The sequence below is a fragment of the Panicum virgatum genome, chromosome 9N (assembly GCF_016808335.1).
Source record: "Panicum virgatum strain AP13 chromosome 9N, P.virgatum_v5, whole genome shotgun sequence".
Taxonomy (NCBI): Eukaryota; Viridiplantae; Streptophyta; class Magnoliopsida; order Poales; family Poaceae; genus Panicum; species Panicum virgatum.
Genome location: NC_053153.1, coordinates 32,303,422 through 32,324,346, shown reverse-complemented (window position 1 = coordinate 32,324,346; position 20,925 = coordinate 32,303,422). Strand labels below are relative to the sequence as shown.

The 20,925-nt window shown below is 44.5% G+C and overlaps 2 protein-coding genes across 5 annotated transcripts; one reads left to right on the top strand and one right to left on the bottom strand.

Annotated features, from left to right (window-relative positions):
* The first annotated feature begins 517 nt into the window (after positions 1 to 517).
* On the top strand, positions 518 to 9,654 carry LOC120687828 (translation initiation factor eIF-2B subunit beta-like). Of its 4 annotated transcripts, none has more exons than XM_039969869.1 (9): positions 518 to 719; positions 814 to 971; positions 3,456 to 3,737; positions 4,044 to 4,170; positions 4,792 to 4,899; positions 4,997 to 5,099; positions 5,175 to 5,300; positions 6,184 to 6,377; positions 9,150 to 9,654. In XM_039969869.1, exons 1-9 carry the CDS (start codon positions 667 to 669, stop codon positions 9,238 to 9,240), a joined length of 1,242 nt encoding a protein of 413 aa, XP_039825803.1. In that variant the 5' UTR covers positions 518 to 666; the 3' UTR covers positions 9,241 to 9,654. The 4 variants fall into 4 exon arrangements, with proteins under 4 accessions (XP_039825803.1, XP_039825802.1, XP_039825801.1 ...); XM_039969868.1 differs by having other exon boundaries at positions 4,041 to 4,170; XM_039969867.1 differs by having other exon boundaries at positions 3,456 to 3,743.
* Positions 9,655 to 10,657: 1,003 nt separating this feature from the next.
* Positions 10,658 to 12,781, bottom strand: LOC120687829 (SPX domain-containing protein 3-like). The gene is made up of 3 exons (XM_039969870.1): positions 12,142 to 12,781; positions 11,884 to 12,025; positions 10,658 to 11,343 (listed from the first exon to the last, which is right to left on the bottom strand). The coding sequence occupies exons 1-3, from the start codon at positions 12,379 to 12,381 to the stop codon at positions 10,964 to 10,966; spliced, it is 762 nt and encodes a 253-aa protein (XP_039825804.1). The 5' UTR covers positions 12,382 to 12,781; the 3' UTR covers positions 10,658 to 10,963.
* Between the last annotated feature and the right edge of the window lie 8,144 nt (positions 12,782 to 20,925).

Below are 20,925 nucleotides of genomic sequence, written 5' to 3'. Positions count from 1 at the left end.
TAAACACGAGCAATCGACAATGCACAGCATCAGGATACAATCTTACTCCCTCCGTTCCAAATTATAAGTCATTCCAAGAATTTTGGAGAGTCAACTCATCTCAATATTTGACCAAAATTAAACATAAAAATTTATGACATCAAATAAGTATACTATAAAAATATAACTAACAAAGAATCTAATGATATTTAATTGGTATCATAAAAATTATTATTTTGTTGTATAAATTTGGCCAAACTTAAAATTTTTTGACTCTCCAAGATTCTTAGAATGACTTAGTGCCTGCTTGGATTGGTGCCAAAATTTTGGCATGCCAAAGTTTTGGCTAGCCAAATGTTGGGTAAAAAACTTGCCCATATTTTGGTAGGAAAAATACGAGAGGCGGGCAAATTTTGACATCCAACCAAATAGTGGCCAAAATTTTGACTTGCCAAGACCAAGCAGGGCCTTATAATTTGGAACGGAGGGAGTATTTTCCATCTTTACAGATTCAACACATGGGCCGAATTGTAAAATTCGTAAAGCCGTGGTGCCGTCGGTGTTAGTTCCCTTCCCCTTCCTCCGCGGAAAACCCTAACCCCGCCCAGCTTGCTCCTCGCCGCCGATCCCCACCCGAAATCTGAACCCCTCCTCATCTCGTTTGGGTTCCCCTTTGCGCACGCCGCCATGCCGGATGTGCAGCCGCTCGTCAGCGACTTCGTCCTCAAGCTCAAGCGCCGGTAAGCCGCCGCTTCACCCCGACCCTCCCAATCCGATTCCTTCGCCGTTGCTCTGGTGCGCTGATTCCAGTGCATATCTGTGGTGAGTGGTCAGAAAGGTGGAGGGGTCGCATGCCGTGGCGCGGCAGACAGCGGAGCTTCTGCGGTCGGTGGTATCGCAACACCGGATGGGCAGCAGTGCCAACCAGGCGGCCGCGCTCGCTGATGCCGTACGCGCCGTCGGGGAGCAGCTCATCGCCGCCAATCCAATCGGTAAAAGCTCCAACTCATATATTACTGAATTGTGATTCTATCGTGCTCCAGTTACATTAAGAGTTAGTGGTTTTGCTCATCTTGCATTTCTCTGTGTGTCACTAAATCCTCAAGTACTGATCAGATGGATAATTTGTGGAATAGGGGGTGATGTTTACTACTTTTGTAGAATGTTAATGTCTGTGCACTGGATTTGATTTTTAAAACTCACCTGATTCTTTTTTGTGAGAAACTGAGAATTGGTCCTCGATGTCCCCAAGTCACAATTGTACCACCATATTAAAGAAAGGGACGGGCTTAGTTCATATGAATTTGATTGTAATTTGCCAGCACCAGTGCTATTGGAGCTAGTTTGCTTAGTACATTAGAAAACTACATTTTGTTTCTTGAATTTCAATCCATAAACTTAAGCATAGCTATGTAATATTTACTGTAACTGAATTTTGTTGGCTCCCAACCCAAAGTTGCAGCCTGCCACTCAGGTGGCTCGTCTGAGTTGAAATTGTGCAGATACATATTGGTAATTGGGACCATTGATTATTATTAGTATGCCTCACTATTTACACCTAATTGTATGGCTTTAACGGCACTCATTGTGGCTTGATGTGTGTTCTCAGTTGGTCTCAGAGACACCAGATTCAGTTCAATGGGATGTATTTCCTTCCTATTGAACTTTATGTTTGCTCAGCAGATGTTAACTTGGTTCATATCATAACTGAAGAAAAATCATTTGAAGTTCATTCCCCGGCGTAGTTTAATTTATAAAATGTACATATGCCAGGTCTCTTATTATATTTACTTCTTTATTTTCAAGCTTATTCTCAAACTTATATCTTTTTCTTTCTTGTTGGTGGCTCATGTTGGGTTTCATCTCTAGCCTACCCCTACATGCTTCAGACTAAAAAGGCTTTCTTGTTGTTGCCTCAAGCTCTGATGTTGTACTATTTTCCCTTAATTAGATGTATAGTACTATAGTTGTATTGAGTCATATCTAATATGTCTAGGCTTCTAAGGGCATGTTATACTTGAAAAGCCGAACTTCACAGTTGCTTGAATTTGAGAGCTGCTGTTGGAGCCTATTTTAGTACCTTATTTAAAGGAACTACCTTGTACATTTTGTTTGCTACTAACATAGCTCTCTAATTGTTGTAGCATCCAATCTGTCAATGAAGCATAATGTAAAACTAAATTTATGTTCTTGAGTGTAATAAATGCAATATCAGGAGCAAACATGGAGTCATGAGTCGTAGGTGGGCCCGTGATGATGTTTATTTTGTAATTTAATCATTCTTTACCATAATGTAAGGACCCTTTGTTTTGGTTTCTTCAGAGTAAGGAGATTAATTCTAGAAATTTTGGATAGAGTTGGGCAGTATATATGCACAGGTGTTTGCTTGAACGAGATACTCTTCTTGAATAAAATTGAGTGAGCAACAGTACTTGATGACATGAACATCTGCCTAAACACCATACACTATTAAATAGTTAGATACAATTGCTCTACAGGTGCTGAACTTGCAAGGTTGTATCATCTGCGTCACTAAAATTGCACTTCAGTTCCTTAGCCCCGTCACCTTGTAGTTTATTTGCACCTTCGATTGTCTCAATTATCAAATAATAGAAGCTGCTGAGGTGGAAATGATGTGCTGTGCCAAACAATCCTAATGTTCTGATACCAAATGTTGGGGCAGGGAACACAGAGCTTTATTCAGAGGAAAGATTAGAGATACAATGGCAGATTCAGTAGAGGCCGACCTCCTTGAGGAAGGACTCTTGACTCAATTAAGCTGCTACAGCTTATATAATGCTGAGCCTAACAAACTCAACTAACAAATCTGCTAACAACTCTTCTGGAAATATTCCCTGCTAATAACTAACCAAATCTTCCTAGCCCTGGTTGTTACATCGCTTCCTCTGGTATGTTTGGCCGACAATGGAGTCCGTAACACCGAAGATGTAATTGACATTAAAGATGATTGCCACCTAATTCCCTGCCACCGGGTGTGCTGTACTGCTGCTAGCATCCTTGCCTCTTGCCTGAGGAGCTGGTGAGCCACTGAGTTGTAGCGTCATCAAACTGCCACCTCAAATCCACCAGATTCGTCTTCTTCACCTTCCCCTCTTCAATCATGTTCGAGGCCATCTACATTCCCTTGTGATTCGAACAAACTGCTGCCTTGCCCTATTTCCATGAGCTCGGTGCCATCAAAGCTATGCTCTGGCCCAGATGCATGGGACATTTTGCTGTTTCGATTTGAACCCCTGCATCATCATATGATGAGAACTGAGCTAAATCTGCTGCAAATGGGGGACAGGAAGGTAAAATGCAAAAAATGCAAGTTCAAGGAACATAGTGCTACAACCATACAAGTTGGCATGTCTGTACCTTGATTGAAGGACGATAGAGATAGACAGATGATACCTGACGTATCCTTTTTTATTGTAATACTAACTTCTATATTAATGCCAACATTGTTTTTGCAGAGCTTGCTGTTGGAAACATTGTGAGACGTGTTTTGCATATAATAAAAGAGGAGGATATATCTGCTACAGCAGTTGGTATTGAAGGCCTTTCTGTTACTGTTGACAGTGACGATGAATATGACAATGAACGTGATGATCGCCCTTCATTGTCTGCTGCTGTTCTTGCTGCACATGCTAGAAATGCTCTTCGTGCACCTTCTTTGCAGACTCTCCTAGAAGATATTCCTGTGAGTCCTGCAATTTCACGCACTGCGTCATCAACTGGGGACTCAGACGGAAAAAGTAAATGTATATTCTTGATTTATCTTCCAATGCATATTCTCACAGTTCTTTCACTACTCAATATCCCACCTGGTCTGTTATTTTTGATAGTTCCTATATAATTTAGAAAATACATCATTTTAACGAATGGTTATTATAAAACCATATTTTGAATATGATACTTTTGTAAAGACTCGGACCGCTTTCTTTCTATTAATACAATGACGCGGAGCTCTCCTGCGTGTTCGAGAAAAAAAATACTCTTGTAAAGACTCTGCTTCTTTACACCATCATTGGCATTGAATCATGTTTTTTCTACTATAGCAGCTGGAGATAAGAGCTCAACTAGGAAACTGAAGCATGATGTCATTGCAGCCATTGGTGATCTTATTGATGAGATTGACTCATGCTATGAGCCGATTTCTGAGCAGGCTGTGGAACTTATTCACCAAAAGTATGATTGTGCTTTGGCTAAATATTATTTTTTAATCTAGTAGAACTCCCCTTTTTTATTTGAGTTACTTTAGTGATGAAGTACATTTTGGACCTATTTCATTTTTGAGTTACCTTAACACGTTCTAAAGCATACCTCAAACGGGCAAGTATTTCTTGTGTGGCTTTCAGTTGTGCGAATATTAATTGCCAATTAATGGGAAAATATCTTCCAAATATACAGAACTTTTCATGGAAATATCCAAATGATCTGTGATCTTGCTTACTGTCACATCTAGAAAAGGCATTGGTATAAACATTCTCTGTTATTTCATGCAATCCTAGATGAATATTGTTGATGATTTATTTGTCTTTTGATATGAAAGTTTCTTTTGCGTAAACAACCCATTGCATTATACTTACATGTTGCTCGAGAGTATATTACCTCAAACATTGGCCTTAGCATATAAGCAATATAGGTTCGGCAGGCTAATATCTGAAGAATCTGATATTGCTCTAGCTCATAATGTTGTTATGTTAGTTATATTCTGGTGTTCCCCTATGAATACTTATGTGCTAGCTAATATATATTGCTGGCTTACTTAAATACTAGCCATAGCTAATTGTTTATTATTTGCTGCAGTGAGGTAATCCTTACTTTAGGTCGTTCTAGAACTGTCAAGGAGTTTCTGTATGCTGCAAAGGAGAAGAAGAGATCTTTTCGTGTATTTGTTGCAGAAGGTGCTCCAAGGTTTGTTTGTTATTGGACCTTTATTGTTACCTGATTGTCTTTTATGCACAAGATCCTCTTGCTTGACTCATTATCTCAACATTGATATTTGAATCAGATATCAGGGCCATATTCTTGCAAAAGAACTGGTTGAGAAAGGTGTACAAACTACTGTTATAACAGATTCAGCAGTTTTTGCTATGATCTCTCGAGTTAACATGGTACACATGTGTGTTATTGTTCGTTTGCAAATTCTTTATTTTTATTACAAATATAACTCTTGATTTTATCTTAAGGTCATAGTTGGAGCTCATGCTGTAATGGCAAATGGTGGAGTCATTGCACCAGTAGGGATGAACATGGTTGCACTTGCTGCCCAAAGGCATGCTGTGCCCTTTGTTGTGGTTGCTGGTAGTCACAAGGTTATTTTATGTTCTGAATGCATTTAGTATGATATCTATTCCCATGTTTTGCAATCTAATTAGCCAAAAGAGAATCAGTATCTCTATTTTCCTGTTGTTTCCAAGTATGCATGCCTCCATAGTTTAGTGTTTTGATACTCCGATCAACATTCATTGGATGGTGCATTCTCCTGCTATCGCCCACTTGCTACTATGTCGTTATTAAATGAAGAACAGAAGTGGACTTAAAGCACTTACGATGCTGGTGCCAATGATTTAGGGTGACACCATGATACATATTAGCCAAATGTTCCTTCGACATCAATTCAGATACTATTTGTTTCTTTCTTATATTTATAAAAATTATTTTTATCTCAGGAGGTCTCAATGATACTTCATTTTTTTCATATTAGGTGCTGTGCTTAGTTAGACTCCTGATGTTTGTTGTACCATGCACATCATCAATTGCATTCAATTATTGTTCATTCAATTTTAGCATGATCACAAGAAATAACCACTGGATTCACCATCAAATTTTACAATGTGTCATTCGTTTTGTTGGTTTGTGTGTCCATAGAAATAACGAGTCAAAATATCACCTTGAAGACTGTGCTAGTGTCCTAAACAATTAATATTTGCTACCAGATGGATTGATAATCCTTCATTAAAATCTGCAATATTTTGTGTGTATTAGTGGTTAAAGATTAAAAAGTTTTACTGCAAATGTTCCAGAATGATGATTAAGAATGGCCTCTCATGTTGCTTAAAGAGCAATTAGTTCCATTTGCCCTTGAATGTTCATTCACCTAGAATAATTTGAATTGGAATCTACTTCTGAAGTTCTGTTGTACCAATCTTTTTACATCTTGTTAAACGTTTAACAGTCTTCTTTCTTGTGCCCCAGTTGTGTCCTTTGTATCCACACAACCCAGAGGTGTTGCTGAATGAGCTTAAATCACCGTCTGATTTGCTCGACTTCGGCGAGTTTTCAGATTGTATGAATTTCAGTACTCAGGATGGTAGTCCCCTACTGAATGTTGTCAACCCGACATTTGACTATGTGCCGCCGAAGCTTGTGAGCCTATTCATCACTGATACGTAAGTTCTCTCTGGATCTGTTTTCTGGGATCTGGTAACTTAGTAAAGGATGGATATATGCCTGACTGCCTGGTGATACTTGCTTTATCGGTTACCTAAACCAGAGAAACTTCAGTGCCTGGTGTGCTGATGCCATGCAAATTCCCATGTGATCAAATCAAACCATTTTTGCCTGTGTTCTTTTTCTCAAACACGCACGCGAGCTCGCGTGCCATTTCATGAAAGAGGAGTATGTAATTACAACACCACACATGACACACCACTTCACCTGGTAAATTTAGAGACATTCACGCCTGCAAAAAAAATATATAAAGGAAAAGACTACCACAGAAGCAGGTTAGCCTATCCAGAAACTAGATCCTCAAGGTCTTTAGCTCTTACAGCACACCACAGGGTACCTTGCTCCTTCACTGCCCTTTACCACCGAAGACAACATCAGGAACAACCTCTTTGACAGGTGAATTAAACCCTTCTCTGATAAGCTTGTAGATCCTTTTCAGTGCTTGTTGTGGATAGAAAGTACTGTTCACGCCGTGAACAGTATTGGGTCTAGGATATTAGGAAAGATTAGATTGGTTTGTTATTTCCTTAAATTTAGAGATTGTTTTCTTAAGGTTCAAGTCAGGGTTTCTTAAGGGTCAAGTCAGCCTATCTATATAAGGATGGGGTTGTATGTCTTTTAATCAAGCAATGAAGAAGAATCGATTCCAAGTCCTCTAAAAGTCTAGTCTTCCCCCAAGCCGACTCCACCCGGCTATCTTCCTGGTGGTGTTTATCCCAATGCTCTAAGGATCGCAACATCTGTACTTTCTAGTAGGCCTGATCATCTGTCGGGTCGGGTCGGGTCACTTCAGGTTTCGGGTCAAAAAATGTTGGCCCATGCCCGGCCCATGACATGGTCGGGTCGGGTCGGGTTCGGGTTTGGTCGGGGTGGCCCGCAATTTTGTGTGTAATTTTCGGGTTGGATCGGGTTTTTTTGAGTTTCGGGTCAAAAATTTTGGCCCGTACCCGACCCGTCACTTGCTCGGGTCGGGTTTATCGGGTTGGGTGACCTGTGATTTTTTTTTCTCTAACACGCAGGAGAGCTGCGTATCATTGTGTTAATAGAAGAAGGTTGGAGTCATACAGAAAGACCCCCACACACACCCAAACTAGAGGGGGAATAAATCACCTGTTACATGTAAGAGCGACCCAAGACCCTGGACAAGAACATCCTAGCCAACAACCCTGACCGAGAGAGAGGCAAGACCCTTGGCACCTGCCAGGGTCCACAAATGAGCCTCATCTCTAGCCATGCTTAGCATGCTGGCAACACTTGGGGAAGCCCCATTAAAAACACAGTTATTCCTATGCTTCCATATACACCAAGCACCAAGGATGATAAGCGAGTTTAGCCCTCTTTGCACATCTCCAGTAACTGCTGCTGCCACCCTTTCCCACCATGCGTCGAAAGGAGAGTCGTTAACCGCCGGAGACAGCTGAGAGAGGCCAACGCTATGAAGGAGGGAGTACCAAAACTGCCTGGCGACCACACACCCAATGAGCAAATGCTGTATGTTCTCGTCCTCCTGATCACACAAAAGACACTTATCTGGATGGTGAAGGCCTCGACGAGCCAAGCGATCAGCAGTCTAGCACCGATTATGAGCGACTAACCACATGAAAAAACGGCATTTGGGTGGAGCCCAGGACTTCCAAATCCTTTCATATGGTCTGAAATAAATGCCCCCCTGAAATAAAGCATCATAAGCCGACCGTGCTGTATATTGTCCTGAGGTGGAAAGCCTCCAAATATGTTTGTCCTGAACCCCCACATGTAAGTCTACCTCTGATATCACATCCCATAAGACTAGATACTCCATCAGAGCTTCTGGAGAAATTGACCCCTGAATATCCTCTATCCATTTTTCATTGATCAGGGCCTCAAGAACAGAACGTCTAGCAGCTGTTCTTCTTGAGACCAAGGCATAGACGTGAGGCGCAATATCTTGGATATTTTTTCCTGTGAGCCATTTATCCTTCCAAAAAAGTGTATTGGCGCCATCCCCAACCTCAGTAATCACAGCCATAGAGAGAAAGCACTCCATTTCCTTGCTGATTTGTAGAGGCAGACTGGCCCATGGTTTGTTTGGTTCAGACTTCTTGAGCCATGGCCATCGAACTCTTAATGCAAAACCGAGAGATTTCAGGTCTGAAATTCCTAGCCCCCCAAGTTCCCGCGACCGACATACCTTGGGCCATGCAAGAAGGCAGTGACCACCATTCGCTTCTTTCCTCCCTCTCCAAAGAAAACCTCTTACTTTCTAGTTTCTACCCATAACAGTGCTCCACACCACCAATTTGAAAAGGACAACACGCCTGGTTGTGGAGTCAAAGCTTGCAGTCCCACTTGCTGAACAAGGATGAACCAGACTTGTCTAAGGATGTGGTAGATCTTGTTTGGCCAGCCTAAGCTGTCTAACAATGTTTAAGAATTACTAGCCACAAAAAAGAAGCTGCAACACAATGGTGCCCAACCTTCTTCCAAGGAGCACATTTGATTCAACAAAAAACACATTATAGATTTGGCCTGTGTTTTGTTTCTTGGAGTTCAGTCACCTTCCTGAACTGATTAAGGATTTAAATTACAATTACTTATTTGGAGAAGTAAAATTTATGGCATGTTTTGTTTGCTACCACACCTTGACAAACACTTGTCGTATGTGTAGATTTTGTGCACTTTTGTTTAAACCATTCAATTATTTCCCTGATCTACGTACCTTTGCCTGGCAGTGGAGGGCATAGTCCATCTTATATGTACCGGCTTATTGCTGAGTATTACTCAGCTGATGATCTGGTGGTGCGACGGAAGTCAACAGCTTGAAGGAGCAGAAGAGCATTCTAAAGGCAACTTCACTATGGGTGCTTTTAGTGCTTATTATCACAATCTTCGTCTGCGCCCTACAGATATTGCTCTCTTTGTTGAAATCGCCTATTGTGCGTTCAGTTACTGTCTGGGAAATCGATGCAAAGCATTCTCCTTTCAGTAGCTGTATCGACTGCGGCATTTTGGGTGTAAACTGTTGAGCAAATGAGGGTGTGACCTGTCATGGATGGTTGTTTAGCTATAGAAGATACAGATATATGATTGAGTGTAGAGGGTGGCTGTTCCATATCCGTGCATCCAGGCCTGGTTTGGGCCAAATTTTGTCTGTTCTAAATTCAAGCTGTTTCATGTGTATCAAGTATTATTGAGCACTCTGATGGAATTTTCTGAGCGACTAACATACTTGCATTAGATTGTGCATTTTGTGTCATTTTAACTGCACTGAAGTGCGAAGAAAGGAACTCAAAAGACGATTCTGATGGAGATAGTACTTCATTTAATATAATATATCAATTGTCTGACAGCTTAGAAATTGATCTCGAAGCTGTCCTATGTTTTTGGGGGAAAATTCGTAGGGCAGCTGCATTGTGATGGAAAAGTGGTCATTATACAATAAATGTACCCTCGAGGACTGTCTAGATATATCGTACATGTAGTCTTTATAGTATTTATTGCTAAAGTAGTCCCCACTGTGTTTATTGTTTACAACTCAATATTAAATTGAAACGGTTGGCAACGTTTGGGACTATAGAGGTAGAGGAGGTCGAGAAGAAGCGATATTTTTTTAATGTATAGGACCCTCTTTGCAAGAGCTCCGTCTCTCTGCTTTTATCTCGATATGACCCTAACAATCTGAATTGTTTGCTTTTAGCTATATCACCAGCATCAATTTACTGCCTGGTCCGTTTCAAAACGAAAATGACCAGCATCAAGTATTGTTCGTCTACCTTTGAAATTAAAATTATTCGTCTATAGTTTCTATTTATTTTATTTGCATTTATATCAAATAAACTGAGGGAAACGTAACATCAACTACATTGGACATTTGACATTTTCTATTCATTCATGACAAAATAAGAGTCGTTCTGTCAAACATTTGTTAAAATGGCTTCAACTCCATTGAAGAAATTGTTTCATTAGAGGAGCCACATTCGGAGTTGTTTTGACTGGAGATGGAGCCCTTCCAAATAGAGCCTAATTCTAAATAAATGCACTAACAATGACAGTCCATAATATATTTGATGTTGTAGACGTTAGTATGTTTATTAATTTAGTTAAAATTAGAGAAGTTTGGCATCTTTTTTTGCGGGTAGAGAAGTTTGACTTAATACAAGATAAACGATTTGTATTTTGGAATAGGGGGAGCAGTATTCGTTGTGCTGCTATCTCCAGTATTATGAATAAAGTCAGGGAGGAGCCCAAACTGTAGTTTTTTGTATGGCAGTAGGATGAAAACTGCCCCATAATCTATCGACTGTCCATGAAATTTACTCATTTTAAGGGAGCGGTTAATCCTTTGTCCACTGTATTCTAAGCTTAGAGATTCATTTATAGGAATTGTGATATTTTTTGAAAAAATAAAATCTTGGGAGGTATTGCGAATGGGTCTTTCATGTCTGAACGCTCAACTACTCGTCATGACTAAAATTCCTCTGCATACATGGCCTGACTCGTAGAACAATCGAAGACCAGAGCTGAAACTCCCCCGTGCGTCTACCTCTCAGATGGGCACGGGATCGGCAACCAGGACGCACCGCAGGAGGTCGGACTCCGGCGAGGCCATCGGCGGCAGCGAGAAGTGCCCGTACGTCGAGCTCCCGCTGCGGAGCTCGCCCATGGTGACCAGCGCGGCCACGGTGTTCCGGAAGATGCCCTGCTCGGTGGTTGTCGTCGCCTCCGCCACCGCCACGGCGGTCGCTCCGGCGCTGGAACGCCCGCCGCCGGCCTCGAACACGGCGTCCATGGTGGCCTCGCACTCGCGGACGAGCCTGGAGATGAGCTCCGTCGCGAAGAAGGGCTGCCCGAGCACCTTCTCGATGAAGGGCAGCCGGAGGAGCCGCCCGGTGCGCTTATCGTACTTCTTGAGGATCTTGGCCAGCCCTGCAAAGTTCATCCGTCGATTAGCCATCCTTTATGTTGTTGTTTTTTTTTTGAAAAAATAATCTTGAAGCGCCATGTCCAAATTGTTGCATAATGACTAGTCTACTAGTTGAAGGGTTCAATCCAGGAGAAATTTGCAGTCAAAAGTCAGCATCGAGCCCTTCTTTTTTTTTTGGAAAAAAAATGGGACACAGCTCCTGATGCTAGGAAATCAATGACAAGTTTGTCTGTTAGGCTATATGGCATGTGCTGCTACCATCCTTTTGCTAGGTACGGTAATCAATCCTTTTTTTGAATACAAAGATCAAAATTTGAAATGTACAACCTGGAAACTGGTCTGCTGTAGCAGAAACCTGCTCTTGCTACCGGGCATAATCCAAGGAAAGATTGTGCTGCCTGCGTATTTTTCAGTAAACTGTCCGTGCTCATTGCACGATGCAGTCGCACGCCAGAAGCAAAACAGAGGTGCAGGAGCAGAGAGGGAAAGCAGAGTTCACAGGCACAGCACCACCGACACGGCGAGACCGAACCAACCCCAACCTGTGTAGTTGATGGCGCTGTAGTTGAGCAGCAGCACCATCTCCCCGTGCAGGTCGACGACCTCCCTGCGCACCCGCCTGACCTCCGCCGCCGCCTCATCACGGCCGCCCGCCGCCACCTTCTTCACCGCCTCCTGCAGCTCCTGCACGCCACAGACGACGCATGGAAACCCACACGGCCACACCCGAGAGCACGTCACACAACTACACGACCTGCGATTCGTATATGGTAGTAACTAATAAGCAGAGGGCGGGCTACCCTGTGGCGGATGACGAAGTCCTCCTCCTGCTCCAGGAAGAAGGCGTTGAACCTGTCGACCTCGCCGTCGAGCAGCCGCACGAAGGCGGCCTCGGCGGCCCTCCGGCGCGGCGGCGGCGGCGGCGGCGGCGACGGCACGAGCCGGACGAGCCTCTTGAGGCGCTTGTACGCCAGGAACTTGTCCCTCCACTCCGGGAGGCTCTCCTCCACCTGCTTCTTGAGCCTCTTCCCAAACTTCATCTCCTCTCCTTGCCTCGCTCACAATGCTCAGCTGGTCTGGTTGCTCAACCCCAACAGCCCGTGGCTAGTAAGTAAGATCCCCACACCTAAAATTACAACACCTACTCACTAACTTATACTATATATAAATATATGTGATGGCGTTGTGGGTTGGCAGATGCAACGCGAGGGAGACGAAACATATCGTTGGGGAGGAGTGCGAGACGGGTTAGCTAGCTCGTGCTAGTTAGTAGTGCGCTTACGCTGGGAATATCTCGCAGCATATGCCATGGTTGGCATGGAGGACAGGAAGCAGGAAGAAGGGGAACGACGAACGTGACTGCTTTCACAGGGTCTTCACCATCACGATTTGGTTAGTCAGTCAGTCTTACGGCCGGATCAGTCGTCAGAGTCGCCGACCGTGGCAATGCATTATGCATCATCTCCAAGCAGGCAGAGCTAGGGAGGACTCGAGACTGGACGTGCAGAATAAGATGGAATCTGTGCAAGGCAAAGGCATATTCCTTCACACGCGCGGACTCGCGGTGACACGATCGGGGGCTTTGCGTATCTAGATGGTCTTTGCTTCCACACGGACACGGGTCGTGTTCGGTCCGTAAAGGGTATGATTCCATGGGATCTTCCAACGTTCACAGTTGACAGTCCAGCAGAACCTTCCTATTGTCGCTCTCTCAGTCCCTCTCGCTCTGCAATGCTGTTCGCGGGTCCTTTCGCTCCATGAATGCCAGAGAGATACAGTCTCCAACGCACCTCTTTTACACGTATTGTCATTCTCTATTGTGACAAATCTCATTACATTCATTTTTAAAGTCTAATGCAATCATTCTAGCTACAGTCTTGGAAGATGCAGCAAACTAATCATATGACGGTACCACAACTTCTACTATGACGGTATTGTGCTGTAATGGGGGCGGTATCTCGAACAAACTATTATAGAGCGGTGTACATGGATGCTTTCGGCGCTAGCTACAAGTCCAATTCTGTACTGTCATTTATGCTTGTATTTTGTTGCTTGCAAGAATAATCTTTATGTGTGTCCGGTTCACATCCCCTGATGATCATGCAGTATGGGTATATGCCTACACATCTTTGTCTAGTCTAGAGAGAAATAACCAAAGTGGAGGTTGGTTTGCCGAGGCGGTGCCACAAGGAAAGCTGGTCCAGGCCAAATCCGGTATCCTGCAAGATTTGGCCCCCTGTCAACACGGGACGTGGAAAGTTGAGGTGCTTGCTGCCGATGCCGAGAGGCATATCCAATCTGACTTCACTCTTGCTGTCGCTTTATTTGCTTGCCGTGCTCAGTCAAAAATTTGACTTTCAAAAATCCTTTTTGCATATTCCATTTTTTCCTGGAGTTTCAACATCGATGTGACTTGGTATTGTCTGAAAAAAAGATGGTTTCACTCGAGCCTCAAGGCATAATGAATGTGATCCGGCATTTTTTTTTGAGGGGGGGGGGGGGGGGGGTGATGGGATCTAGTGGGATCCAGCAGACCCTCTAAACAGCTCCCTGTCCTAAGTTTAAAGGGCTAATGCACTCCAACAGACTCTCTACTTCATCCTATTTTAGGGAGGTCTCCAAAATCCCTTCTCCACCCTCCATTTCTAGGGGGTCTCTAGGGAGCTCTCTATTATATATTGGAATTGAGGGCTATTGCTGGAGTTGAAACAAATTTAGAAACCCCTAAAAAATAAAGGCAGCCTCTATTTAGCATTTAGAGAGTCTGATTTAGGGGCTATTGCTAGAGTTGCTCAAATTCATATCAGGCCATCACACCTTAATTACAGTTCTTTTTATAAGTACACACATTTCACCATACATTTCCACATCAAATACATGATTTAACTTGTTTACACTTCAACCACTTGCATCATGCCGAGTTGTGTGGCCCATTCGCTTCTAGAAACTTTTAGGACAAACATGGTGCTATCTTTAGGGGAAAAAGCGCTGTTAATATAAAAAAATTGATAGCGTTGATATTTTTTCTAATCTTTGCGTTTTTTCTTCCTCTTATAAAATTATTTTGTTTAGCTTGGCTTAGGCCAAATAAACGGGATTAAAACGTGTCTAGCCAGGCAGAAAAGGTGAAGCTTAATCATGAAGTTGGCCTCACGCCAACCACACTCTGGCTTCCCATCGTATAATCCCAACCGGATATTCGACGGATTAAGCCTTCCTCTACGCGGAAGTACCGGATATTCTTGCAGGAAAACTGTGAGATAAGAATTCGCATGGTTTCAGTGTTTCACAGTTGTATCTTTGTCGAGGCTGAAGGTAGTTTAGCAGTGCCGCGCCGTCTCACTATACAGATACGACTAGCTACATCTCTAGTCACAACATAGTTGTACTATCTTTTTTAACACGGTACACAAGCATATCCTCACTGCATGCATAAAGTGGCCACACCTTCCCTCAACTGTGAGGAACCCCCGAATTGATGGTATTTAATCGAGTCATCATCCATTGATCAACTCAATCGAAAAGAGAATCAATCCCAGTAGTCCTTGTAACGCGTCATGAGCAATGTCCAAGATAAACACACTCCACAGGCACAAGTTAAATATCATCACACATAAGTATATCCATACATAAAGTTCACATTACATAAAGAGGTTCAAAGTGCATAACATCAAGTCTTAAGTGTTTTGCAGCGAAAAGTTGTACATCGAACTCATTCCATACATAACACAAAATAAGATGGTTAACACTCTATGCCAATAGTGCCCTTCTCATAGCCACCGGCCACTCCTCACCCGCACCTCCGTCCACGGGGTAGAATTACTCAAAAATGGCCTGCGGGTGTGGATCACCTGCATCAACTTAACAGTAGCACCATGAGCACAAAATGTACTCGCATGACTTATCCAATATGGATATATACTTGCCCGGTCTCAAGGATAATGCATTTGGTTAATAGCAAGGAAAGGTCAGAAAATTTATTTATTGCATAAAAAACATCAAGTTATAATAAGCAAAAGACAATATCTATGATCTCTATATCATACATCAATACATATGTATAAGTGAATACAAATTATGAGCTCAATCTTCCATGAAATCTTCTTGTGATGACATACGTTAAAGTCTAAGTACAAGAGCATGCTCAATGACCGAAAGTGCGACTATTGTACTAGATCAAAAATCTTGCAGAGGTGTACAACTTTTTCCACACGAGAACAAGATCAACGACCATATCTACGACCATGGATATATAGGTGTTGATTCATGCCTCAACCGTTCACATACCATGCCCGGATATGAACGAACGGTCGGGAGAGACAAGTGCATGAACCACTGATCACACTTAATCACAACCAGCATCAATCCACTCAAGGTAAGGTGTGACTTATGCTACTTAGCTTACCATTCCTATTATTAAGTATATGGTTTGTACAGAAAAGCGCTCAAGTATCACATCAATAATGACCGATTGTTAACTAACCCAAGCAAGCCTAAACCATTTGGATTCCACTCCCAACTTTGTCCTATCATGCTTGCTCGAGTCCGATTCATCATTTTTATTTGCTCAACTTTTATTCTTCATTGACTAAGCATGTGTCAGACCCGGGGCAGCGGAACTGCTTACAGACATAGAATGTTCTAGAGTAAGAGATAGCTCATGGATGTACCTTACCTCCCTTGTAACTACCCGAATAGGCGTAGAACTAGCTGCAGTACAAAGAAAACAACCAGATTGTGTTGTAGTAGGACTCCAACTGTACTCGGCTAGGACTTTCCATGTAACCCTGTCCCCCCGGATATATAAGGGCGGGCAAGGACCCCCTCCAAAGACATCTACACCTAAGGCAATACAAACCACCACACAGGACGTAGGGTATTACGCAACTCGCAGCCCGAACCTGTCTAAATCTTTGTGTTTCTTGCACCATCGAGTTCCAGAGATGTCGATCCCTACCTACAAACCCTACTGCTAAGGGTATCCCTGAGCAGGCTTGGCGGTAAACACCGACAGCTGGCGCGCCAGGTAGGGGACTCGGCGAGTTCATCGGCGAGTTTGATGGCCACTTTCACTTTCAGCACCATGATGCCTCCTAGGGGCGCCACCTTCATCTTCGGTTCGTGGGTATGCGTCGCCAATGGTTCAGGCGGCTTCGATAGCCACTTAACCAACTCTCCCACGCTGAAGAGCTCCACGTCGGAAGACTCCAACAAGCTCGCCAGATCTCATGATCGCGGCATTATGTTGCTTCCCGACCTCGCCAAGGAGATCGAGCCGAAACTCGAAAACAACTCGAGTTCTATTCAGACTCAGATTGATCTCAAACCAAAATCCACTCGGATTGGGACTCTTATTGTGCAACCTGTCTTTGGTTTGTGCAAGTCATCGTCTGTTTACAAACAAATGATTAGATCCTCCTATGAAAATAGCTTGGATCGCCTACTTCACGTCGAAAACCAATCAGCCACCGCTAGCCGGGAGGCACCCGTTTTTGACATTTACCCAGATCCAGTCGAGTCGCCTCAAGACAGCCTGGATTTCATCACCAATGCGCTGGCTAAGATGCTACTCAAATCTTGCCGAGATCATACCCTCGCAAAACTACTCGACAACCTACGAGAAGTCGCCAGCATTGATGATCTCCCGTTTCAATACGGCACTCCCCTCGAAACTGAGAGAGAAACTGGTTCTGGTGGAATTGTCCTAGCTGATTACGAATCAGACCCGGAAAGCTTCTGTCATGAGCGCTTGGTTCCGGTAATCATCCAACCCGGGGATGCTCCAAGCCACCATGATCCAAACGAAGCCTTGGATCAGATCTCAGCAGACAATTTGACCCAAGACGCTCCAGCTGATGAAGACGAAGCCACTCGCACAGCCCGCAGGGCAAGGAATCAACGAAAAGAAGCACGCAGGGTTCATGCAGCTGAACGTGCCCGAATTCCACCGCGCAACCTCAATAACGAGTTCAACAATGTTGCGGATCCTATCTTCAGAACACCAATCGCCGTAATGACAGAAGCAACCCTGCGACTCATGACGATGCCCCAGAATCCCGAGTTCGAATGAGTCATAAATCTCACCAAGAACACTGTTGAATAACTCGAGAGACAGAACCCCCTGTCCTCGCTTCACGGTACGCGATCAAGGGCTACTGCAACAGCAATACCTCAAGCAAGCCGTACCCCCAGAGGCCACCAGCATCAACAGCAGCAGGAACAGCAGAACCGAAGAAACCAAGAGGATCACGAAGCTGTGAGTAGTCATCACCCCAGAGGTGGCCAACCACAAGCAAACCAAGCTCTTGGCCCTCAGCCAAACCACAACAACAACAATCGTGGGAACAACAAGGAAGAGGTAGCCGATTCCATTGTGGACGCACGAGACATCATCAACGCAAGACGCAGAGCGCAACTTGCGGATAACTCCGACCGCTTCCAAGCCTTGAGCAAGGCTTTCGACAACATCGAATACCCGAAGGATTTCAAGCCTACGAATATCCAAAAGTACGACGGTAAGCAAGACCCTGCTCAATGGTTACGATTATACTCGACCGCTATTAGTGTTGCAGGGGGAGACACCAACACCAAGGTCCTCTACCTCCCGATGGTCCTGGAGCCCGCACCCCTTATGTGGCTCGAAAGCTTGGCGCGCGAGTCAATCCACTTGTGGGAGGACCTCAAGAAGGCGTTCGTCGACAACTTCCAAGGGTCGCTACACTGAGTAGCTACTCGCCACGCCCTGTCCATGATCAAGCAGGAGCAAGGCGAGTCGATCAGATCCTATGTCAAGCGCTTCTTCGACACAAGAGCTACCATCCCCAACGTCGCCGCTGCCGATGTCATAGACTACTTCCAGAGCGGCATCACCGTCCAATCCCTGTACCGCGACTTCGGGCGTAATCACCCCAAAACAGTGGTAGATCAATGGGACATGATGCAGTGCTGGGCAGATGAAGAGAAGCAAGAACGCAGCCACTTTCCCCGCCGCAACAACGACAACAACGGGAAGCGTCACAACGACCGCGGAGAGCCCAGCAACCAGCGGGATCCTACGCGCAAGCGTAAGCCTGACGACACTGTCGGCATGATGGATCACACACCGCGTGGCAAGAAGGGCGTCAAGCTGCAGGATCAGTTCGACAAGATCTTACACAACAAAAGATGTCCAATCCATCCCAAGAGCAACCACTCAATGTGGGAGTGCACGATCCTGCGCAAATCCTTCCAGTCGGCACCTGCAGCTACTCCAAAGAAAGAACAAGACAAAGATGATGAAGACGACAAGAAAGACCATGACGGTTTCTAACAGCAGCAAAACGTCGTCAACGTCATATTTGGAGGAGATCCTAGTTTCTCCAAGCGAGCTCAGAAGCTCCTACTCAGAGAGATCCTCTCAGTCAAGCCAGCAATTCAGAGGCCACTCAAATATAGCAAGGTCCCCATTACCTTCTCCAGGGAGGATCAGTGGACCAGTTTCTCTGAACCTGGAAAGTTCCCGCTAGTACTCGATCCAGTTGTTCAGGGCTCCAAGCTTACTCGAGTACTCATCAACGGCGGAAGTTTGCTCAACCTGATCTTTGCAAGCACATTGGTAAAGATGGGCCTCAACTACATGAGTTTGCTTACTCCTTGCAAGGCTCCGTTCTACGGCATCGTCCCCGAAAATTCCTCTACTCCAATTGGCTCGGTTTCTCTCCCAGTCACATTTGGTACAGAACAAAACTTCCGGATAGAATACATCAAATTCGAAGTAGCCGACTTCGAATCTTCCTACCATGCTATCTTGGGATGATCTGCACTAGCCAAATTCATGGCAGTACTGCACTATGTTTACCTGCTCCTCAAGATGCCAGGCAACTCAGGAGTCCTTTCACTACGTGGAGACCTCCTTAAATCTTTCGAGTGCGACAAGGAAGCAATTGATCATGCTGCCACAACCCAGGTCCCTAGCTCTGTCAGCGAAATACTTGCTGCAGCTAAGGAACTCTCACTCAAGGAGTCGATGCCTTCCAAGAAGCCAAGCCAATCATCGGTCAAACCGACCAGTGATGTGGGCACCAAGACTATCCAGCTACAAGAGGGAGATGACTCCAAAACAGCCATCATCGGAGCAGGACTGGGTGACAAATAGGAACTTGAGCTCGTCAACTTCCTTAGGGCCAACCGAGACGTATTCGCGTGGAAACCAGTGGATATGCCAGGGGTGCCCAAGGAGTTGATCGAGCATGCCTTGAAGGTCGACCCTAAAACAACACCAAAAAAGCAACAATTACGGCGGTTCTCACGGGACAAGCGAGAAGCCATCAAGATAGAGCTGGCAAAACTACTCGTAGCAGGGTTCATCAAGGAAGTCTACCACCCTGATTGGTTGGCCAACCCTGTGCTCGTCCAGAAGAAGAACAACAATGAGTGGAGAATGTGCGTCGACTACACTGACCTAAACAAGCATTGCCTGAAGGATCCTTTCGGGCTACCATGTATTGATCAAGTAATCGACTTGACAGCAGGATGTGTCCTGCCATCCTTCCTCGACTGCTACTAAGGGTATCATCAGATTGCCCTAAAAGAAAAAGACCAAATCAAGACGGCGTTCATCACCCCTTACGGGGCATACGCCTACAAGACCATGTCCTTCAGGTTGAAGAACGCTGGCGCTACCTACCAGCGCGCAATACAACTGTGCTTCTCCGATCAGCTACATCGCAATGTTGAAGCCTATATTGACGACGTCGTTGTCAAAATGAAGACCCAGGATTAATTCATTACTGACCTGGAGGAGACCTTCAATAGCCTCCGAAAATTTTGCTAGAAGCTCAACCCAACCAAGTGCGTCTTTGGTGTTCCCTCTGGAAAACTACTCGGATTCATCATCAATAACCGAGGAATTGAGGCTAATCCAGAGAAAATCAATGCCATCATGGCCATGGACGCTCCAGCTACCATCAAGGACGTCCAGAAGCTTACAGGCTGCATGGCAGCCTTGAATCGATTCTTGTCCAGGCTTGGCGAACGGGGATTACCCTTCTTCAAACTCCTAAAGCGACAAGATAAATTTGAGTGGACTACAGAAGCCGCGGAAGCACTCGAGAATCTCAAGCATCATCTCCAGTCACCGCCGATTCTAACAGCTCCACTACCCAGTGTGGAATTACTCCTCTACATCACTGCGACTACACATGTAGTCAGTACGGCGATAGTAGTCAAACGCCCGGAAGAAGGCCACGCTTACGGTGTTCAGAGACCAGTCTGCTTCATCAGCGAAGTACTCTCTGAATCAAAGGTTAGATATCCATCAATTTAGAAACTTCTGTATGGAATTTTAATCACTTCCAGGAAACTCCGGCATTACTTCGACCATTACAAGATCTCAGTGATAACTGACTTTCCATTGGGGGATATACTCCACAATCGTGATGCCACTGGATGAATCTCAAAGTGGGCAGTTGAACTGGGAGCCTTGGAAATCAACTTCAAGCTAAGAACAGCAATCAAGTCACTGACACTAGTCGACTTCTTGGCTGAATGATGGGAAAATCAAATTCCAGCACCCCAAAATATTCCAGAGCATTGGGTGATGTACT